The 21352-nt window shown below is 39.7% G+C and overlaps 2 protein-coding genes across 10 annotated transcripts in view; one reads left to right on the top strand and one right to left on the bottom strand.

Moving 5' to 3' along the window:
• Window positions 1–1678: 1678 nt before the first annotated feature.
• brd7 (bromodomain containing 7) lies at window positions 1679–12616 on the top strand. 4 transcript variants are annotated; one of them, XM_081605397.1, is made up of 17 exons: window positions 1679–1817; window positions 2155–2348; window positions 2971–3064; window positions 3156–3213; window positions 3377–3521; window positions 3730–3840; window positions 4483–4652; window positions 5199–5316; window positions 5562–5637; window positions 6536–6643; window positions 6731–6866; window positions 9043–9151; window positions 9250–9294; window positions 10016–10097; window positions 11146–11289; window positions 11657–11797; window positions 12431–12616. In XM_081605397.1, exons 1-17 carry the CDS (start codon window positions 1769–1771, stop codon window positions 12502–12504), a joined length of 1854 nt encoding a protein of 617 aa, XP_081461523.1. In that variant the 5' UTR covers window positions 1679–1768; the 3' UTR covers window positions 12505–12616. The 4 variants fall into 4 exon arrangements, with proteins under 4 accessions (XP_081461523.1, XP_081461522.1, XP_008403774.1 ...); XM_081605396.1 differs by having other exon boundaries at window positions 9247–9294; XM_008405552.3 differs by having other exon boundaries at window positions 9043–9154.
• Window positions 12617–12644: 28 nt separating this feature from the next.
• adcy7 (adenylate cyclase 7) overlaps window positions 12645–21352 on the bottom strand; it is a 63540-nt gene continuing 54832 nt past the window's right edge. For 5 of the 6 annotated variants that reach the window (XM_081605392.1, XM_081605395.1, XM_008405547.2 and 2 more), the window contains 10 exons: window positions 20776–20913; window positions 20630–20692; window positions 19644–19834; window positions 19294–19420; window positions 19007–19165; window positions 17581–17727; window positions 17314–17409; window positions 17070–17184; window positions 14884–15008; window positions 12645–13899 (listed from right to left, as the gene is read on the bottom strand). In XM_081605392.1, the coding sequence (XP_081461518.1) occupies window positions 13753–13899; window positions 14884–15008; window positions 17070–17184; window positions 17314–17409; window positions 17581–17727; window positions 19007–19165; window positions 19294–19420; window positions 19644–19834; window positions 20630–20692; window positions 20776–20913 (1308 nt within the window). In that variant the 3' untranslated portion in view covers window positions 12645–13752. The remainder of the gene's footprint in view (window positions 13900–14883; window positions 15009–17069; window positions 17185–17313; window positions 17410–17580; window positions 17728–19006; window positions 19166–19293; window positions 19421–19643; window positions 19835–20629; window positions 20693–20775; window positions 20914–21352) is intronic. The other variant, XM_081605394.1, reaches the window with a different exon arrangement.

Here is a 21352-nt window from a genome sequence, read left to right as displayed (position 1 = left end):
CAAAGAATGTACACTATCTTTCCTCCATGAATAAAACATCTGTCATTCATCAGCCAGTACAATATGTGCCGATTTAACAGAGCATAACAGCTCCGCAAGGCAGGCAGACAGGCAGGGAAGCTCCAGACTCTACAGAGTCCTGCGAAGCACAAATCCAACAGAGTGTCATTTGTCTGCCGTTGGAGATTACACTGGTTCATTTAAACATGATCCACTGAATGTATTTACAACTAAAAGCTATAAAAAAAAAAGGCGACCAATACAAACATATGTTTGCTTTCATACCAGGAATATTAGAGAAAGGCTACCTAAAGACAATTTCACACCTGCCCTGCAGCCCTGAAATTTTCATGACACTTCCTAGAGCTTGGAGGGTGCAGGAACGCAGATGCTCACATCGAAACGAGGGGAGTTTATGAGGCTTTTACACCTTGTTTTATATTAAGAAATATGGAAATGATGAGCTCATTTCCATGACTGTGAACTGAGAAGTTCTCTGGAAAGTTCCTTTGATTATTAGTGTTTTCCAAATCCATGGGTTATTTATTAATGCAAAAGTAGTCTTTTGTTATTGAAAAGTTGTCAGCCTTTATGTACCGTATCCCCTTCCCACACAGACAGAAAAAAACAGAACCATCTAAAAACACTTTCATGGGTTTCATCTGGGACATCTCTTGTCCTTCTTTCTGTCCCTTTAATGTGGGTAAAACTGTGTCATAAATCTTATCACTACCTCTACTGCTTTAGGTTACTCATCTAGGGCACTAAGAAATTCATTTTATTCTCTTCTAACGGTTTATTTCTTCTACTGGATTTCTTGTGTTTCCTTTTGAAACAAATGCTTTTCTAGAATTTGGAGTTCAGATAAAATAAAACAAAAATATGCATGAAAAATTGACTTTACAATGACCTACACAAAAAATATCAGTAACTGATAAAACAGCTGCATTTAATCTCTTTATAATTGGTTATTTTCTTTTTACTCCCAGCTTATTTCATTTAGAGACTGAAATTTTTGTCTAATGTCTTTTTTTTTGTATCTTGTGAACAGCAATTTCCTCACTATTAATTCTTGATTGGACATGTATTGAATGCATCCATACAATTCTCTGTTGTTTCCAACATTATCAATTCAAAATTAACTACCTATAAATGCTGAATAGTAATTTCCTATAAACTAATTGAGCTGTTTGAGTCATCACATTACAAAAAGGCTGACCAGTTGCCAAAACCTGTGAATTTCATGCAGTTCTTTGTCATTATTTCCTGAAGATATTTTGCAAATTGAACAATTTCTTCCAAGTGAACTACAGCTTTCACTGATTAGAAGACGTGTGGGAATTATTAGTTGTGCAAAATAGCGATGTGAGAAATGCATCAGAGCGACTGAGAACAAGTCTAAGATTTATTTTTGCCATTCTTCTATAAAAGATGGATTTGTGGAGTGCTTGGCCAATAGTTGTCTGAAAAATACTTTTGTAAGGACCTGCACATGTGCAATATAGTTGTCTATCCTTGTTTAAAATCTCCTGTAGGTTTACACAAATCTCAGATTTTAAATTAAAGCGGAATTAGGTGAGGAGTGAAGCCTGTCGACATAAATACCAAGCCTGAAGCGCCCTCTCCTGGCTGCTATAGAGTGTACAAACCGGCGTGTGATCTCCGCCTTGCCGCCAGGTGGCGCTGCAGTCCGTTGTCTCTCACCATAATGCTTCCGCTAACACGGTCTTCTGGGAAGAGTTAGCAGCCGGTGGCTAATACACAAACAATGGGCAAGAAGCACAAAAAGCACAAGTCCGAAAAACATGCATATGAAGGTATTTTAGTTCATATCTTTGGTTGTGTTATTCATGTAGTATTTTTATAGCTTTTTTGTTGAAAAACATGTAGAATTAATTGTCTTCCCGCTATGATAGCAACATAATAGCGTTAGCTCGGAAACTATTTATCAGCTACGTTCATTTATGGGACTATTTCCTAAATGTGTCTGTGTTTATAAACAGTGTTAGCGATATGTAGGTTGAATAGGAGTTGCAACATTCCTTACCTGTCTGGTAGCTGTTCATTTCATCCCTGAGCTGTCAGGACGAAAAGACATTGTTGATTCTTTGAGACGCATTGTTCCACTGACTCTTATTGATTTGATGTTCCCAGAATACGGAGACAGACCGCTGAAGCTGGTGTTAAAGGTGTCCGGGAACGAAGTCACGACCGGAAGTTCCAGTCTGGACACTTTTTATGAGGAGCAACCCGCGGACAGCGACAAACCCAAAGACAAGAAGAAGAAAAAGAAGAAAGATAAAGACAGGAGCTTCGGCTCTCCAGAGGAAGACAGAGGGAAGAAAAAGGTAAACAGTATATATATATATATATATATATATATATATATATATATATATATATATATATATATATACTAAAAAAAAGAGTACAGAACAAAGGAAACAGAAGTTTTTCACAAACTTTGAAAGTTTAATTTTAAACTATATCAGCATCATGATTCGAAGAGCACATTTCCATCTTCCAATCCTGGATAAGCATGGAGAAAAAATAGAATAGGTCAAATATTTGTATTTATGATTTAAAGATTATAGCCATTTATCTGTCCATCTCAATGCATCCAGTCATTTCTTTTTCCAAGAATTGATAACTGAAAATCTGAACCCTGGGGAGGTAGGGAATTTTGACTTGAAAATGTGCAGAAATCATGGCGTATGTAGGTTAATAAAAAAGACAGCTACATTGTTCTGGTGTTATTCATGTCATTCAGTTTACATTTAAAACTGAAAAGTGAGGATGCAAAATGATAATAAAAAAAGGATTAGTTTAAACTTTTCTGACCATGAAACCTTCAAGCAATGTTGTAGTTTGTAAAAAACAAAACTGTTAGTTTCAAATCTTTTGGCCATGACCGTAGGAAATGATTAGACTTGCTGCTATGAAGGCGAATATTGCCTCTGTTCATGTTAGATGACTAAAAAGAAGAAGGGACACGATGCAGATGGGGAAGAAGACAGAGAGCAGAGCAGAACTCCTATTCGTTCAGAGCTGGATAAACTGGAAGGTAGTTATAAAATGTCTACACTTTATTCCAACTTTCTTTCTCACAGCTTATAAGTATTTTTTTAATATCCATCTGACGTCCGTGTTTGCAGAAAAAGAGCAGACACCTCTGCAGGAAGCTTTGAATCAGCTCATCAGGCAGCTTCAAAGGTGCAGCACATGGTTCTAAGTGTTCTTTAACTAATTATTGTACATGTATAAGCAAACTCCCCTCACAGAGCTGACAACCCCAGTCAACATCCTTTCTGTCTGCATGTATCTGTTTTTGTGTATGTTTTGGTTCATATGTGAATGAAATGTGTTTACACTGCAGGAAAGACCCCAATGCATTCTTTGCATTTCCGGTGACCGACCTCATTGCACCTGGTTACTCTTCAATTATTAAACGCCCGATGGACTTCAGTACAATGAAGGACAAAGTCAAGAAAGAGTTCTATCAGTCATTGGACGAACTCAAAGTAAGTGCGTAGGTAAACCAGAGATCAGACGTACAACTCCACAAGATGTTTTACTGTCAGAAAGGATTCTTAACTCTTTAAATTTTCCAAGTATCTTTTATTTTATAAATTAAATATACAATTCTTGCAAGGTGCTGAACCTGTTGCTTAAATGTTTTTTTTTTAATATCTTGTCTAATGCTTGGTAATGGATTTGTTGTTGCTGTAGGTAGACTTCAGAATTATGTGTGAGAATGCCATGATTTACAACAAACCAGAGACAATCTACCATAAGGCAGCTCGAAAACTGTTACACTCTGGAATGAAGATCCTGAGCCAGGTACGAGTCTCCTCATAGAAATGTGTCTGTATTTTCTTTTTGCCTGTGGATTTCAGTCCAAAATTGTACAGCCAGAATAAGTACATCCTCTAACACCAGCTAATGCTAGAAAACCAGGGTTTTTTGTGATAAGAGTCTTCAGATGAACACAACAGACAACAGACACAAGACTATTTAGAGTAGAAAAACTTTTATTTTCACTTCGGAAAATGATCCGAAGTGAAGTAGATGGTGAGGAACACAGCTTTATAATGTATTCTCTAATAGCTGTGTGTTTCCTTTGGAGACAAGAGGGAGTTCAGTAAGTAAGACAAGATATTGCATTGATCCAACACATGAGGGCACTAGAGAACGTCATCTGAAGTTTTCATACTGCGGTGGTGCTGGTCTGGAAAGGCCCGTTACAGATTCAACACATCATCATCAATTTAATAGTTAATTAACAGACCTGTGCAGAGCTTGATGCCATGTTGGAGCGGTAAGTCAACTAGAGTCAGCTGTGTTGAAGTGAGCACACAGCTACAACTTTCAGGACACTAGAATTGGACTTTTCTACCATACAGTAAAGCGAATTATTCTCTTCACCTATTTGCTTTTCTTCTCTAGGCCACTAAGTGTTTTTTGTTGTTGTTCCGCCAACAGGAGAGGCTGGACAGTCTAAAGCAGAGCATAGATTTTATGTCTGGCCTTGGTGGCTTTGCCAAACAACCGGTGAAGTCAGAGGACCAAGGAGTCACCAGCTCAGACCAGAGCAAGGAGGGAGCCATGACTGCAGGGAGCAGCGAGCGCTCCCAGACGCCCAGCACTCCAAGGTGCTTCAACTTGCCAACGTCACACCTTCCACTGATAACCCGCAACTCGACACATTAGACCTTTAAATATCTGTGTCAAAGATGCATAAGCTTTGAGTGAAGGGTGAAATATTGTTAGGTTTGTAAGAAGACTAATCAGAAACAGCATGTTGTGTGTTTATGAGAGCATTCCCACTCAGTCACTGCGTAAAGTTTGGGTTTCTTTACTACAGAGCTGGATAATGAGAATGTGAGGAATGCCCAATGGCAAGCTAGGACGTGTCTGCTCCTGCTGCTGTACATATTTTCCATGAATTTAGCTTCTTTCTTTCTGCTGCATGAAGACTCACCATGTCCACAGCAATCTTTACGAGCCTGTTGCATCTTGATGACATTTGTTGACGTCAGGGAATCGAATCAAATAGATGAAGAGTGGAACAAAAGCAGCGTTTAAATATGCAGACTTCCTTCCTGCATTATTGTTTGTCGCCGTTTGCTGCTGCTGCAAAATATCGACTCATTGTCAAATTGTCTCATCTTTCTCTTCAATTTGAAATTCTTTTGCAGAGACAAAGACAAAGACTCCAAGGACGAGGCGGCAAAGGCCGAGAAAGAGCTGGAGGAAATCCGCAAGGTCATTGAGGAGTCTGGAGGAAAGCTGTCGAACAGAGTGGTGCAGTGCGATGTAAGAAGCAAGAATTCACAAGAAAGCTTTTTTATTTCAGCTAATTTGTCTTCCTTTAAAAACACTCATTTCTTCAGTGTGACAAGAATAGATGCTGCAGATCATTTAAAAGTCATCAGTTCAGCAATAATCCGTAATATTTACCTTGTGAAGTCACATATTTTTGTTAAATTATTGTATTTTGGAAAATTTATATTACTATTTATGTTTTTTTATGAGAAAGTGATCATTTATTTGTTTTACAGTTGGAGTTTGCAAGGCGGAAGTCCGATGGCTCCACGACTCTCGCCGTCCTCAACCCAGCCGATCCATCACCTGGGGGTACAAACAATGTCAATCTGTCACAGAAAGTTTGGTCCTTGTTTATTGGAAAACCTAGTCAAGATGTGAGGGAAAAAAATCTTGAAATAGCTTGTTCTTTTATTGCAGTATAACAATCTTTGAAAAATGTAACCTTTTAAGGAAAGTGGGGAACAAATTGTATCAGATTATGAAATAACAATTTGAAGCAGAAATATTTAAAATGGTATTTGTAACGTCTGTTTAAAAGAAATGTAACCGAGGTCAATTTTTAAGAAATTTTGACTCTGTTTCTCTGAGATATAACTCACAGTGAGAAAAGGGGGTGGGGTCAGTAAAACAAATCTTTAAAGCTCACTGTTGGAGAACCACAGGAAAGAAGGCTGCCGTCAGGATTCCATAGCAACCATGAGATGCTTTGTACTTTCTCTAAATAAGTGTTATTTTCAGAAAAAAAAAGAGCTGTCCTACCATCACAAATGTACGTCTGTGAAGTAGGACAATAACTGGAGTTATCTGAATTGGTCAGATGAGACTCACACTGCGCTCTTACACAGCAAACACTCCAGGTGGGTGTGGAGTTACACGAAGAAAGAATGTGTGAAAAAAGCACACTTAAGTACAGTAAAGACTGTAATGCCCTGGGCCCATTTTGCTCCCTACAGTATTCCAATCAAAGTGCATGTCTTTTTTATCGTTAAGTTTTCCCAGGTTTTAATTTGGTGAGAGATTATGCTTCTGCATTGACAATTTAAGGATTTTTTTAGTAATATTTACCAGGAGAACCAATAAATGTTAGACTGCCAGTGCAAAAACAATCAGTGTGTAAGACATTAAATATTTATATCGTCCTGCTTTTGGAACACATTAGTGCAGATCTTCTAATAATAAAAGCAACGGTTAAATGTCATCTGCTCAGACGTTGGCTACTGTCCGGTGAAACTGGTCATGATGTCCAATCGGCTGCAGAACGGCGTGAACAGCCTGCAGAGCTTCAGGGAGGACAAAAGGAACAGAGTTACTCCAGGTAAACGAGCCGCTTCAAGCTCATCTCGCCTCATATCGTCTGAGCAGCGGACGGAGAGATTTCTGATGCGTTACAAACTCTTCACAGTGTCCTACTTGAGCTACGGCCCGTTCACATCCTACGCACCGGCGTACGACTCCAGCTTCGCCAACGTCAGCAAGGACGACTCAGACCTCATCTACTCGTTCTATGGAGAAGAGTCCAGTCTGCAGGGCTCAGACAGGTATGCTGCAGCGCGACCACAGGCGCAGTGGGATTTACTGGCAACGTCATTATAGGCATTCCTCACTGACTCCTGGCCAGATGTTCCCCTTTTTTCTTTTTTTTTTTTGACTTTATCCAGACTAGCGGAGATTAGCCAACAGCTGCAGACACAACCCAACCCTTAGGTCTCACAGTACAGCTCAGGTTTAATACAATACATGAATGGGACCTTCTGTTGGTTTGTTTTATGAAAAAAAAGATTAGCCAAGTTACAAAGTTCAGAGTCTGCTCAAAGGAGAACTACTCTGTGCCAAAGGGAAGATGTTAATCATTTGTAATTAAGTCTTCATGTATTCATCTAATTCCCGAAATGGACACTTAATGTCTCGTGTTTCAATCTCTGCAGCAAAACCAGTGAGAATCAGCAGCTGCCACAATGTCCCATTCAAGTCACTTCTAATAGGAAATTGCAGCCCAGATGTTTCTGTCTTTTTGAGCAAACACCGTCATCACCATAGGCTGACTCTTAAACCCAAATGCATCATGGGAACTGGTGGTCCTATCCCTTCCTTTTACCAGATTGCTAATATTCTAGTTACGTAAGGCTTGTTAGCTCGCTTTCAGCTTACAGGGCACGACTCACGTCCCAACAAAAGATGTTCACACATTTTTCTTTGTCTGATGTCAGGGAACAGAGCAAATACTGACTGCTTAGTGACCCAGAAATCCCACCTCATATTAACTTGGCAGGTCAGCTGATCAGTTAAAGCAGGCCGGGTGTTTCAGCAGGGGGGATTAAGGCTCGAGGAGACTGTTGTCTTTGTTTCATCAGACAAAATATAAGCTGCAACCACTATAATAGATAACACGCTTTTTCTTTTGACATTAAAAAAAACATGAAGGTCTAATATATTTATTGCCCTGCCAATACTAGTTTTTTTCACACTTAATTTATTTCATTGATTTTTTTTTTGGTATTGCTCTGAATCCAGCTACCAAAAACTTTACATTTTTGTTAAGACTCTAAAAATACAACTAAATTTTTTTTATATAAAAATACGCTTTCTAAGAGTTTTGTGGTCATTTTTAAGGAGCTGCCATGTTGTATCTGTTGTTAAGTTTTATAACTAAAGAAAATTACAAAAAGAGGACTGATACATTTCCTTCTATGGGATGTTTGTGGATGATAATTTAAACAAAAACACTTTCCAATGATACTTGTCTCATTCTGTTGTGGAAATTTAATGCAGGATTTATTTGATGCAAAAAATTAAAAACGACAGCTAAATCTGCATTTGTATTTCTATTTTTTTTATGTTGGTTCTGTGCTTTCTGTATCCAAATTATTAAGAGCCACTTGCAGATTGCAGGCCTCTGGCCTATACAGTCATATTCAGTAAATGATAATATGCGTCCTGATGTGTCTCGTTTGTCAGATTAAAAGTGCCCTTTGAAAATGAGAACCTTTAAGCAGACATTAAACATGCTTTTCATTAAGTCTACAGTTCTGTTTTTTATTGGTCTGATGTAACAGTAAGTGCAAAGCCACCTGCGTCTGTTTCGCTTAACGATAAAGTTCCTACGCTAAATGGGTTTTTCAATAATGTTCTAGTTTATTGAATGGCTCTGTATACTGGTTACTGGTAAGAAGGGAATGAATACAGATTCATGTCTCAGGTTTTTCAATCCACATTTTTCTTTCACTTGCTCTTACAAGAATGCACTTCTCTGTGTTCTGTTACACAAAATCTCATTAAAATACCTCAATGTTTGAGAACAAGGCAATGAAATGAGTAAAATACGGCCTGTTTGTTTAAGTTATCCAATGTGGGAGGTTAACAGAGGTACATTATCATCCATCATGTGTGGTTTCAGCTTCACGTAGCTTTATGTGCTCAGATGTTAATGCCTGCATATTCACTTTCTGGCTTTGTCCAGCGGTTTGTCTGGTTCTGTCACTTTCCAGGGAAGACGTTGTTCTTTCCCTGGAAAAGTGAATGAATTGAAAATGTGGGACTAGTTAGCAACATGTCCTCACTGGTCCACGAAATCCTGCGTAGAGGATTCAGTTTCCTGGGAAGTTTAGGTTGTGTTGAACTTCTCAGCAGGTTTTATCAGCAAATTATTAACAAACTAGTTAGCAGTTGTGAAGTTTACAAACTGTAGTTGAGAAGATGTTTTTGTGTTTCTGGCAGCTTGTCGGAGTTCCTAGCCAAATCTGATGAGTACGTGTACAAAATGGGTGACAGTCTTCTGGATGCGATGACCAACGGAGAACATTCAAGATGTCTAAAGGAAACCGAGGCTGTAAGCAGCCGTTATTATCGCATCCTATTACCAGCTCCCTAACCCACAGAACTGAGGGTGATGTTGCTTTTCTGTTGTTCGTATTTGTCCAGCAGCCAGAGGAGCCAGGAAGCAGACAGGAGAAGAAGAGTGGCGTGGAGGTGAGAGTCTGTCTTTAATCTGGAGCTGCTTCTGTGCACTGTGTTTTTAGCACAGCAGGAGAAATGGAAATGGACATTAAGTGTAGAATGACACGAATGTAACACAAAACCGGAGCCACTCAGCCTCATCTGCTCCTGCTGGGCTGCTGCTCGGCGGAAAGCCCGTCACGTGTGCCTGCATTACACCCCATATGAGGAGCCTTCATTTGATTTGTGTTATAGATGGCCTCCGCTGATGGTTTCTGCACCAACCAGCTGTGTCAACACAGCAGGGGCCCGCCGTTAACTGCCATCCATCCACACATGGAAAGAACATTTCCCTTCAAGAGCTCCTCGCTCGCAGTCCGCAGTTAGAGAAGTCGGAGGGGGTTGTGTTTTCCTTCAGCGCATTCGGCCCCGCTGGTTGCTGAGCTCAATCGCTCCTAAGAGCAGCAGAGGAAACCGAAGCTCTGGCCCCAGCGTCAGACACAGAGCCACTCTCTGTACTGTCTGTTTGCTGTTCTTGGCTGCTCTCCAGGTTACACTCATCCCCTTCTCGGTCGTTGTAGCTTTTGATTAGGTTTGATTTTTATTGGATCAGAGAAGCAGCATCTCCATTAAAAAAAAAAAAAAAGAAAAACTTTAAAAAGCCTTGATGTTCCCTTGGCACATCACCTGTCCAGGGAGGAATGCATTTTCTAATCTGACTAAGCGTCTTTTTTCCCCTCTCTGTCTCTCCCAGGTAGCCGAGGACAACTCATCCGCCAAGCTGGACGTCCCTCGTTCTGCTGAAAGCCTGGATGTGGCTGAGCAACTCTCTGGGGGTAAAGTCCTCAGCTTTGTTTATAGAAGCAACTGAATAGTTTTGGAACAAGAAAATTAATTCCTGATACAGCAAAGTATAACTGTGGTAGGGAAGCGAACAATCAACTTACGATTCATTGTTGATTAATTAGATTAAAATTACCTCCAATCGATTATCTATTAAATCCTCTTAGCCTGCTATTGTAGTTTGGCCTCCAACCAGAAGAGGGCGCCGCTGGTTGTCCTTTGGCACAGCCAGTTGATACAGTTGATGGTTCCCAAAACAGGAAAGAGAAGTAGTTCAAACAAGGTCTGGTGTGTGATGCAAAATACATTTTATAGCAGTTCTGTTTTGAAATATAAACACTAGACCAAGTTCCTTAAGTTATCGTCTTAATGGGGCTCAGTCAGTTCAGCTGCATATCGGAGCAGTGTCAACTTCTCAATCAAAAATTACTGCTGCGCTATAAAGGCAAGATATGATGACAGAAAAGCTTAGGGGGAAAGAGAGAAAAATTGTAACATGGATTAAAAAACATGATGCCAATCAGAGTGGTTGATTTTGAGGGCAGTCAACACGATGAACCCATATTGATCATAATATTTTAAAATGTATCATTTTCATTTTGTTATTTCATAATAATCTACTTAATGTATGCCTACCGCATAAAATCCTAATAATATACATTGAAAATTGTGGTTTTGAAGGGAGAAATTGTTTGCAGAGTAAGAAAACGTTTGCCGGACGCTGTATATTTCTCAGAAAAACAAAGAAGCCACTCAAAAAGTGCAGCTTCAACTTAATGCATATAACACTGATACAATTACTGTAAATAAATTATAATGAATAAATGTGCCACCAATAGACTTTTCTGCACCCTGCTGTACATTTACTTCTATCTCAGACTGTTAGTTTTTGACCGGGATGTTGTCAGGATTCAGAATGAAAGGATTCATTGTGTTGTGTAAATGTAACCCGTTTCTGCGGGGGTCACCCAAACGTAACAGAAGGAGCCGAGAGGAAGTGCTAACAGAGTGTCCGCGCTGACCCTCCCCTATCTGTTACAGACGCCCTGCACTTCCAGCAGAAGTTGGACGAAACTACAAAGTTGCTGCGTAACTTGCAGGAAGTACAGAGGGAGCGCCTAAGTGCCAAGCAGCCGCCTAACATGATCTGCCTGCTGGCCCCGACTGCCAAGGAGCTGGAGCTGGGTAAGAGCTTCTCGCTGCATGGGCCCCTTTGTTCCCGCACTCGGTTCTCACCACCAGCTGTAGACCTCCAACAACCCTTCATTTACCTCACCAGTATTCATCCAACACAGGTGTGGTTAGACAGTGGTCTGATTCAAGTCACTGGGGCCCCCAGTTCCCAGGGATATGAGGCATTTTCCTTTGATGTGCTGCTTTCTGTGTGAGCGAATAATGTGACCTTTTTATTAGAAATCATTTATAACTAAAAATCCCTTGGCTTTAGGTTTAAATAACTTCAAAAATAAACAGTATGAATTCCCTTTATTGCCTCTGCTTTGTGATTGGCTCATAATCTCCTGCTGTCTTACTTCTTATCCTTCCCGCACAGCTGAGAAAGTTACAGGGAACCTGACGGAGCTGACTGGTCAAGTGGCCCCATGTGACGTCAGCAGCATCTACGGCATCAGAAAGGCCATGGGCATCACCGTCCCCCCAGAGCTGCCTGAACCCCTCATAGACCTCACAACAGGTAAACTGTCTTAACTCACCCGAACCGTAGCCGAGGCTTATCCTGCAGCCTGGAACTGGATGGAATGTGCTTCCATGTGGGAAAAACAAGTAAAGGGATCTTGGAAAAGTATGTTTATTTTACTCCATTTCCATTTTCTAAAAGTTGTGTTGTTTCTTTCCTTTTATCTTTGTGTAATTTTTCTTGTGTGCTTTTGTTTTTTTAGGTTCTTTTCTTTCCTCGTGTCCCTCTTGGCATTCCTTTGTGTCCTTTTTAATTTTCCTTTTCCTTCCTCACTGTTCTGTTTTTATTAGTTTGAACGCTGCAGCCATTAACACTCTTGAGTTCCTCCGCTTTTTGCCACTTAACTACATCTACATACTTTGTGCTATTTCACTCATTCAACTTTTACCATATTCTGCTCATTCAGAACATTACGTCTTGGTATCGACATCTCCTACGTTTTATGGAATATTCAGCTTTTTGCTGTCATGTTGGGCCCCATTGGAGTGGGAACATCTTATTTCTGAAAAATTCTAAAACCTTGGGTCTCTTACTAACTGCTTCCACGTGATTTGTAGACAGATTGTTTATGATGCATTATGTCCTATATTAAAGAAAAACCACACATAATGGTTTTCTTTCTGCTTTCAGTTCATGAGACGAGTGAACCGATGGAGACCTCATCCACCTGTCCAGACGTGGGTCACCTTGTCGCAGTAAAATGACATTCCAGCGAGCCTCATTAAGTTTATTAACCTGTTTTGTACAAACGGTGCTTTTTTTTGTCTGACTTTTGTGTGCATTTCAATCAATAAACCTTTGTTTTTCTTATTTAAATTTTTCCAATTCTAAATGTCAAACAACAGACTTACGAAAACATTTATTACATTCTGTAACTGTACAAAAAGTCAATGTCACATTTGTTCACAGAAAGGCCAGCACAACATTATGCAACAGCAATTACAGACGAGATGTTGGTCTCAGATGACAAGGCCACGAGACGGATTCAGAGGAGCCGACAGTGTTGTGGTTGCCAAGAAAGAAAAAAAAAAAAAATCAGCAGGAAGGTTGTTAAATCACACAGCTGAGGACATGCATAACATTTCCCACCTGTCGCAGCACACATGGAAATCAAAAGGCAGCAGAATAGTTTTTTCTTTTCTTTTATCAAAGTGGAATAAACAAAAATGATGGAATACATTCAGCACAGTTCTTGTTGAATCTGTAAATTGCTGGAGTGGTCAAACTGCACAACTGGAACCAAGGAATGTGAGCATAAGGAGTTCTACCTGATCTTACAGAGCGTTGTGTCTTCCGTCTGTAACGGGGTGAAGATGTAGGTTTTACCAGGCAGGAAAGCTACCATTACCTGAATATGCAAGAAAAGGTTTTCATTTCAAACAGCTCAACCTGAATACCTAACATCTGCCATGTCTATCATGTAGAATAATCGATCACTTTTTAAGTAGCTGAATTTCAGAGTTTTAATTTCTTGACTTAGATTTTTAATTTCTGAAAATTCTCAACCAAAGTCATTTTGGGGCACAAATGTGACCCTAATTAGATAATAAACCTAATTATCTCCAATAAAGCATAATTTTATATAATGCTTTTCTTTAATTGAAGTCAACATCTAAAAGATCTGCAAGAATAAAATAGAAATAATACATAACTTCATTTTCATCACATTAGGTTAGAAACAAAAAAAAAATACATGACATCACTTTTTTATTGTGAATAGAAAAATGGTGGCCGTTCTCGGCGGCCGTCTCCGTCGTCTTCTAACTCTTAACTAAATGGTCCCAGGTGTGTCTTCCATACAGCGAAGCAGTGAAGTTTTCTTTCTTCTTTTCAACGGCATCACAGGAACGCGCATTACAGCCAGACTGACACCTGTGATGTGCAGGAGTCTGTAAACTCTGTAACCCGTACACGAGTCTTTATGCAGTTCTGCTGGCTGCGACGGCCCGGCCTCAACTCAGCCCGATGCCTAGCTGTTTGCTCGTGTCAGTGCACACAAAGAAGGTTTTCAGCTCCCCTTTCCCCTTGACGTTGATGAATCCTCGACACTCACAAGAGTAACCCAGCTTCCTCAGCACTTGAGAGGATTCTTCTGTTACCTAAAAGGAGCAAAAAGTCACAGCTGAAGCTGAGAGAGGCGCATTTGTATGCAGACCAAATGTTCGATTAGTCATGATTCCGATTTAAATCTACGTTCATTTAAAAACATTCACACAACCACAGTCTTTAGTGTGTGGTTTTTCTTCATGTGTAGAAGAAGGGAAAAAAAAAAAACATGATTTTTAACTTTTGTCTCCAATCCCCTTTACTCTGTTTGCTTATTTTCCCAACTAAATCTCTGATTGAAGTGAGCTAGGTTTCATTTATGGGGCTCAAACAGCAGGCAGGTCAGGGGTCTGCAACCTTCATAAACCTAAGAGCTGTTTTTCCCTTACTCTAGCTAAATAAACAAATTTAGAGCTGCATATGTTGCCTGGCCTTTTGAAAAAAAAAAAAAGCAACTTAATTTTCTTTTATTAGAGATCTGCCGTGGTAAATTTGTCTTATTTAAAAGACCACCATTTTATTTCTATTTTTACATAAATGATGGATACATTTTCTTCTACAGGGAGTTTACATTATCACAGTTTCTAACTCAGTGACAAATAAATTTGACGTATTTTTAGTCTCATTCTGTTGTGGAAATTCTATGTAATTACTAAAACCAGCATTTTTTTCTACGTGTAAAAAACATTAGTTGTAGTTAAGTCAAAGTTATTTAGTCATACTGGAAGGTCCGCAGAGCCACTTGCTGCTCCAGAGCCACAGACTGCAAACCCTTTAACTTGGTTGTTGAACAATATGCCAGGTTTTATAAAATAAACTGGACATGAAGTTAAAGTAAAGACTAGGAGAGCATTAACCAGAGAAGCAACCATGAGAGTCATGTCAACTCTGGAGGAACTGAAAAGACCCACAGCTAATGTGGGAGAATCTGTTTAGTGGGAAGTTACTAGTTGGTCGCTCCAGGAATCTGGCCTTTGTGAGAGAGGCATGAAAACACGAATGAACACAAAAACGAGCAAAGCCATACTGAAACCAACCTGGATCTTCCCCATGTCTCCAGTGCTCTCCATTCTGCTGGCTACATTCACTGTGTTGCCCCAGATGTCATACTGAGGTTTCCTCGCCCCGATCACTCCAGCAATCACTGGGCCATGATTAATTCCTTAGAAAGGGGGAAAAAAGAGATTAGTTTTATTTCTGTATCTTATCACATTACAAGTAGAAAAAGAAAGTCACAAGGGAAGAATACAAACACACATTTGTTCCTTCATTACCAGAGGTGTGGTGTGCTGCAGGTTTGTTTTTAATCGATCGTGATAATAAACTACAAAGATTTCCTGATTGTGTCCCTTCATCAGAACAAATTGATCTAATGCAGTCTTTTATTCAGATACTATCTGCTGAGGAGTGTATAGCTCCCAGCAGCTAAACCAGGCAAACTGCTGTTTAAAAACTACACATGCATGAATCTGCATTTATATGTATATCTTGAAACTGGACTGATATGATTCATAAAAAAAGAATGAGAACTGACTAATGTACCAGAAAATACTTTTATGACTCTCAATTTTCCGCAGAAATTAAATTAACCCATTTTGGATATTAGATTCAAAATGGGTTAATTTAATTTAAGCCATCTAAAGTAATTTAGAGCTACTCCAACGTAATCATGAAACACAGTCACAGGTGGTGGGTTTTTATTTTCGGCGAATTCTTTGAGGCCTGGACTAACAAACAGGCCACGTTCCAACTTTCTCCTCTAACAGTTGAAGGATAAGATCTACAGGATGGAGCCTTGTTGTTTACATTTTTCTTTTGTTAATGACTGGTTATTAAAATCCACAATTACAGCAAACTTCACAGAGAAGGTCTTTTTATCTTTCATCTTTATGGAGCTGTTGTACATGTTCTACAGATCTGGACTGACTCGAGCACCAGCATCACATCCAGCGCAGATTGGTGGTTCATCACAGAAAATCGTACATTTATCCCAGATTGTTTCTCTCTATCCCATTGTAAACATGTTTTATTCAACCCACTGGACTTCTGATTCTAAATCCTGATAATTTAGGACAATTAAAAATGTTTTAGTTTCATTTTTTCGCCTTTCTCAAATGGATTGCCTTATCTTCTGACATATTCCATGATTTCCTCTTGAAAACGTGTATTTGCCTTAAATCCAAAGGCCCATTCTGTCAAGTCAGAGTTCTGACTGGTTTCTAGTTACAAATGTGCATCTATGCTCCTTATCTGGCCTCCCAGAATGCTACCCCTATATTTTTAATTAAGATCTATACATTAAAAAATAGAAGAAATGGCACAACAGATGTTTTTCCCACCTTTATTTTACCTGTTAAATAATGTTAATGTTTCTATAAACTTAAAACAAACTTATCTGATTAGAGTCATCTCTCTAGACAGTAGAGAGCATGGAGGTGTCTTTCCTTGCACCTCACCCTTTAAAGCGACGTTGCCCAGGTCAGGGCTGATGGTCATTTGTGTGAGAGCCGTGAATCTCTGCAGCTCCTCTAGTGCAACCACAGCCATCTTGGCTCAGATACAGGCTTGCGCTTCTGCTTCACTTCTTTCCATTTTTGGGTGATAATTTGAATTGCCAAACTTGTGATCTCGTGTTCAAGTCAAACTCCGCTTCAAACTTTTCCACAACTCTTTCCCTGACCTGTCCAGGGTCAGGGACAGGTCAGTGAAGGTGACCCTTCACTGTGACCGACGTTCACAGACAGTGAACGCTCACCGACGTTCTCTAACACACATCTGTGGCAATTGGTGTACAGCACTTTATTTAGGGGTCTCAGAGTAAAGACAGCTGAATACAAATACACGCCTCAATTATTGATTTTGAGACTTTACAAAACATTTGAAAATCAAGTATGTACTCCCTCCAGTGCGTGATTCAATTTATTGTGTTGGTCTTTCACATAAAATCCCAGTCGAGTAAATTTGTGATTCATGGCTTTAACATGAAGCAATGTGAAAAGGTTAGTCCCAGTAACATGATGCTGTAAAAGCAGGTCCATTGTGATAAGCTGCTAACAGTCTGTAAAATAATAACCTAAAAACTGCTCAGTGCTACAGATCAGACTGTAAAAGCAGGACATAAACGCCAATCATGTGTAGGGTAACGGAGGAGACCAGCCAGGTTATGGTGTAGCTGCATACAGTCAGTAGAGGTTTCGGCTGCCCAGCTGCTGTGCACACTCACCCACTCGAAGCCTGAAGGTGTTGAAGGAATGTCTGTTGATTACGTCCAACTTGCCAATCATAGCAATGGCGAACTCCACCATGATTCCTATCTGGGCCTGTTGCTTCTCTATGTCCTGAAAACACGCAGGAGGATTACAGAATCAACTCAATACCCACAACATTTCAAGCACAAGCAGAGCCTGCTTTGAAACAGCTCGTCTGACCCCTGCCTGACCCAGAGCTGAAGCGCTACTCAAGCCCACCTGATGGTTCGGCCCACTAAGCCCCGCCGTCGCCATGTAGGTGCTGCCAATTGTCTTGATCTTCTCCACACCACTGAACTTTGGTTTGGAGAGCAGCTGGAGGATTACAGGAAAACAACTGAGAAATGTTCACCTTTTATCATGTTTTTTATTTAATTTTTTTCCCCTGCATGTATCAAAAGTCCAGATAATTAGCATGTCAAGGAAGATGCAATGGATGGCAGTAGAAACAGGAAAGCATGTCTTTTCTATTTTTATTCTCCTGACCTCATCAAAATCGGCGACGATCTCATTGAGCAGCCTGAGGCATTCCAAGCCCTCCTTGTTAATATCGCACTCGGTGTAAAACTCTTTGAAATTCGGCACAGAGGCAAACATCACGCAGACACAGTCATAAGACTTGTAGTACAAGTCCTGTTAAAAAAAAGAACAAAAAAAAAAACCACATGGTTTGATTTTCAGTCTGATCATTTTGCTAAAAAAAACATTAGGATAATTCATTGTTATGAACTAAATTCTGTTAATACACTGGTGTGTAACATGAAGCTTATGTTGTAGTGATTTATTACAGACTGTGATGTATTTGACATTAATTCCTGTTAACTACATTGATAAAACTCAGAAATAAGCCATCTGTGAAAATGTGACTATCACTTATGCCAACAAAAGGACTTTAACACAGACATTTCTGTCATATTATGGCCAAATATTAATATGGAGAAAACCATTGTGTTCACAGTTGTCTATTAGACATTCATTAACATCTTCCACAAGGAGGGTAACCGATACCACAGGTTTTATCCAATCATATTAATGGAAAGTTGAGTGGAAGCAAAGAAGATATAAAAGTAAAGGTTGACAAGCAACAGGGATAGGCACAGCAAATTAACGAGTTAAGCTTCTTCTGAACCAGAAGCAACGGTCAAAGCACCCTAACTCAGTGGTCCAAAGTTCTCTTCACAGACCAAAGTAAACTTTTCATTTAATTAGGAGATAAATTAAGACAAAAGAGGCACAACATCCTAGTTGCTTTAGGATGTTGGAGTAAAGTTTCCAGTCTGTGATGATCTGAGGAGCCGTGTTATCTGCTGATGCATTACCACATCCAATATCAATACAGATTGATCCCTGGGGTAGATCAAACTTCCCTCTCCTGATGCTGATTTGTTTCCAGTTGGTCTTGGAACCTGCTCACACTGCCAAAACGATCCATTCCTGCTTTAATGACCATTGTGTCATGGTGATTTACTAGCCAACAAACACGCATGAGCGACGCACAGAATCTAAGCGGTGTAGTTCAAGAGGAAGACGAGAGACGCCGGACCCAACGACGGAGCAGAAGCAACTCAGGCTTCAGGTTCAGATTTTCTGAGAAAGCAGCATTAATATCAGTAGTAACGTGATAATCCCATGAGCTGGATGTTTCACTGAGGACATTGAATCGATTAATGTAAAATAGGTTTAATCAGGAACAGGAAACAGGAACTACTGGATTCTTGTCATCTTCAAATATAAAAACACTCAAATACAATTAGTAGAATCAGAAACCTGTGAATTCAGAGTTTCGGCTTAGAAAATGACTTGTATTATGGCGTTTCACTGGTAGTATTTTCATCAATTATCATCTAGTGCCTAGCAACCAGATGGCTTAACCTGAAGGATTCAGCTGAAATGCCTTGAAAAAAAATCTCACCTCGTTCTTCTTGTTCTCACCGACAAACAGTGCTGCCACATGGGCAGGCAGCACGTTTTCCAGCAGCAGACGGTTCAGGTTCTCCCTTGTCTCAATCTCGTCCTGCTCTGTGCGGTTCTTGTACTTGAGCTGGAAGTCCTGCCGAAAGCAGTTGTCGTTCTAGGAGGCAGACCCGCAGTGATGTTACAAAATGCAGCAGTAGTGTGGGTGTTAATGTGTTCGGTTTTCTTCTGCCGGAACTGCTGGGGATACAAGAGAAAGGCGACGAAAGCAGAAAAATATCCTACCTGCAGCGATATGATGAGCATGGTGACTAGAAACAGTATGATGTCGATGCCGCTCATAATCTGGAGGTCTTTGACAAACCCAGTGCAATCCAGCACTGAGTTTGTGTTATTTGTGTTATTTGTCATCCTGCAGAACAAAAATGAGAAGTCTTCATTGAGGAATACATTTTGCTAAATTGTTCAGGATGACATTATGAGTATTTTTTCAGAACAGTTTAACACAAACTGTAAAAAAAACATGGTTTAAAACCAGATAAAATTTAACTTTGTCCATCTCTGTTAACAAAGTAAAAGGAAATGTCTCTGACAGTCTTACATCAATAAAACATGCTTCATAATTTTTGACCTACACGCTGCAGTTAAATCCGTTGTAGTATTGGGAGGAGGTTTCAAACTTGATGAAGCGGCTGTGAAGAAGGCTGAAGATGATGTAGTAGTACAAGATGGATGCAACAAGGAGGAAGAGCACTTTGAGCTCTAAGCTCACTCGCAGAAAGACTCCGCATGCAATGAGCGACAGGCTCCAGCAGCACACAGAGTACTGAGGGACAGAGAGAGGACAGAGGGGACATACATCATACAGGCAATACAAGTCTAAAATATCTGTCATGTTTAAATGCAAACAACTAAAACAATCATCTAGAAAATATTTTACATGTCCAATACAGGAAACTTTTATTTAATCCTGCAAACCTTTATCATAAATAAAGTAATAATTTCAGTATCTTGCAAAAATACTTAGACTCCTTGGACATTTTGTCTGTTACAACTACAAACTTTAATGTATTTAAGTAGGATTTGTCTTGACAGACCAACACAAAGTTGTGAATAATTTGGGATGTGAAGGTAGCATCTCAATCAGCAGGGATGAGGAAACTGGTCTGACTTGATGGATGCAAGTAAACGCATGGCAATCCTGACAGAAAACCTTTTGGAGGCTGCAAAAGACTTGAGACCGATTATTTATACTTCACATTTAATCTTTTTAAGTTTGAGCTGTTTGGCAAAAACAAAAAATAGTCTCTACACACACTCAAATGTCTTGCTGCTGGAGCTGCAGTGAAAGGTTGGTAGAATCAGGGGTCAGAATAAAAATGCACACCACACTTTTCTGTCGAAACCATAGGTCATTTTCTTTTCCCTTCAAGAAATATGAACCACTTTGTGTTGGTCTTTTAAACAAAAACTAGTTGGAAAAGTTCAAGGCGCTTAAACACTTGTGCACGACACTGTATATCTAGAATGAGTTGTGTTTCCCCAAGTTTATGTATCGACACAGTAACACTCCATGGGACTAACTAAAACACAAATTATAGTTAACAAATCCTCCACTCACAGGCAGTGAGAAGTCATCAGTCTCTATGTCCGGTGGCAAGCCCTTCTGGAAAAGGAAGCGATGCTAAGAGATGAAATAAGAATTTCAATTTGACTGACAAGCCAACCTGATTTGACTCAGAGCCCAAATTGTGAACATTGTCCTACCAGGTTAAACAGCGCCGCGATAATGATGACCGCAGTGGTAATGGTCGCCAGAGGGAGGCGCAGACACGGCCGCTTCACCACCGCCTCCGATACAGCTGGCAGCCACCGACACCCTGACAGCTTGTGTGGAAACACGCGCTGCAGAGGATAAGGAGAAGTGAGAAGAAAAGATGAGAGGAAAAGGTGGATTTAGACATGTGAAAGGAGCATGTGACTCCTTGCCCAGTCAGCCGTCTCCAGACATCATGTGTCAGTGACTTGCAGATGATTTGATCCAGAAGAAGAATTTGTTTTTGGGGAGAAAACTGCGATGAACTGACCGTCAGATTTCATTTGCCATGTCAAAAAGGAAGCTGCAAAAATTCAAACATTACTTTGAAGGGCATGTTTAGGTTTTAATAGTTCAACTTAAGCTAATTATTAAAAAAAAAAAAATATATATATATATATATATATATATATATATATATATATATATATATATATATATATATATATATATGTATAGAACTTCTATTTCACAATCTTTACTTTGTTTAAATTTGCCTGTTTTATAGTTGGTGCTTTGTCTGTGAAT

This window comes from Poecilia reticulata, chromosome 3 (assembly GCF_904066995.2).
Source record: "Poecilia reticulata chromosome 3, P_reticulata-male-v2, whole genome shotgun sequence".
Taxonomy (NCBI): Eukaryota; Metazoa; Chordata; class Actinopteri; order Cyprinodontiformes; family Poeciliidae; genus Poecilia; species Poecilia reticulata.
This window is presented reverse-complemented; position numbering and strand designations above follow the sequence as displayed.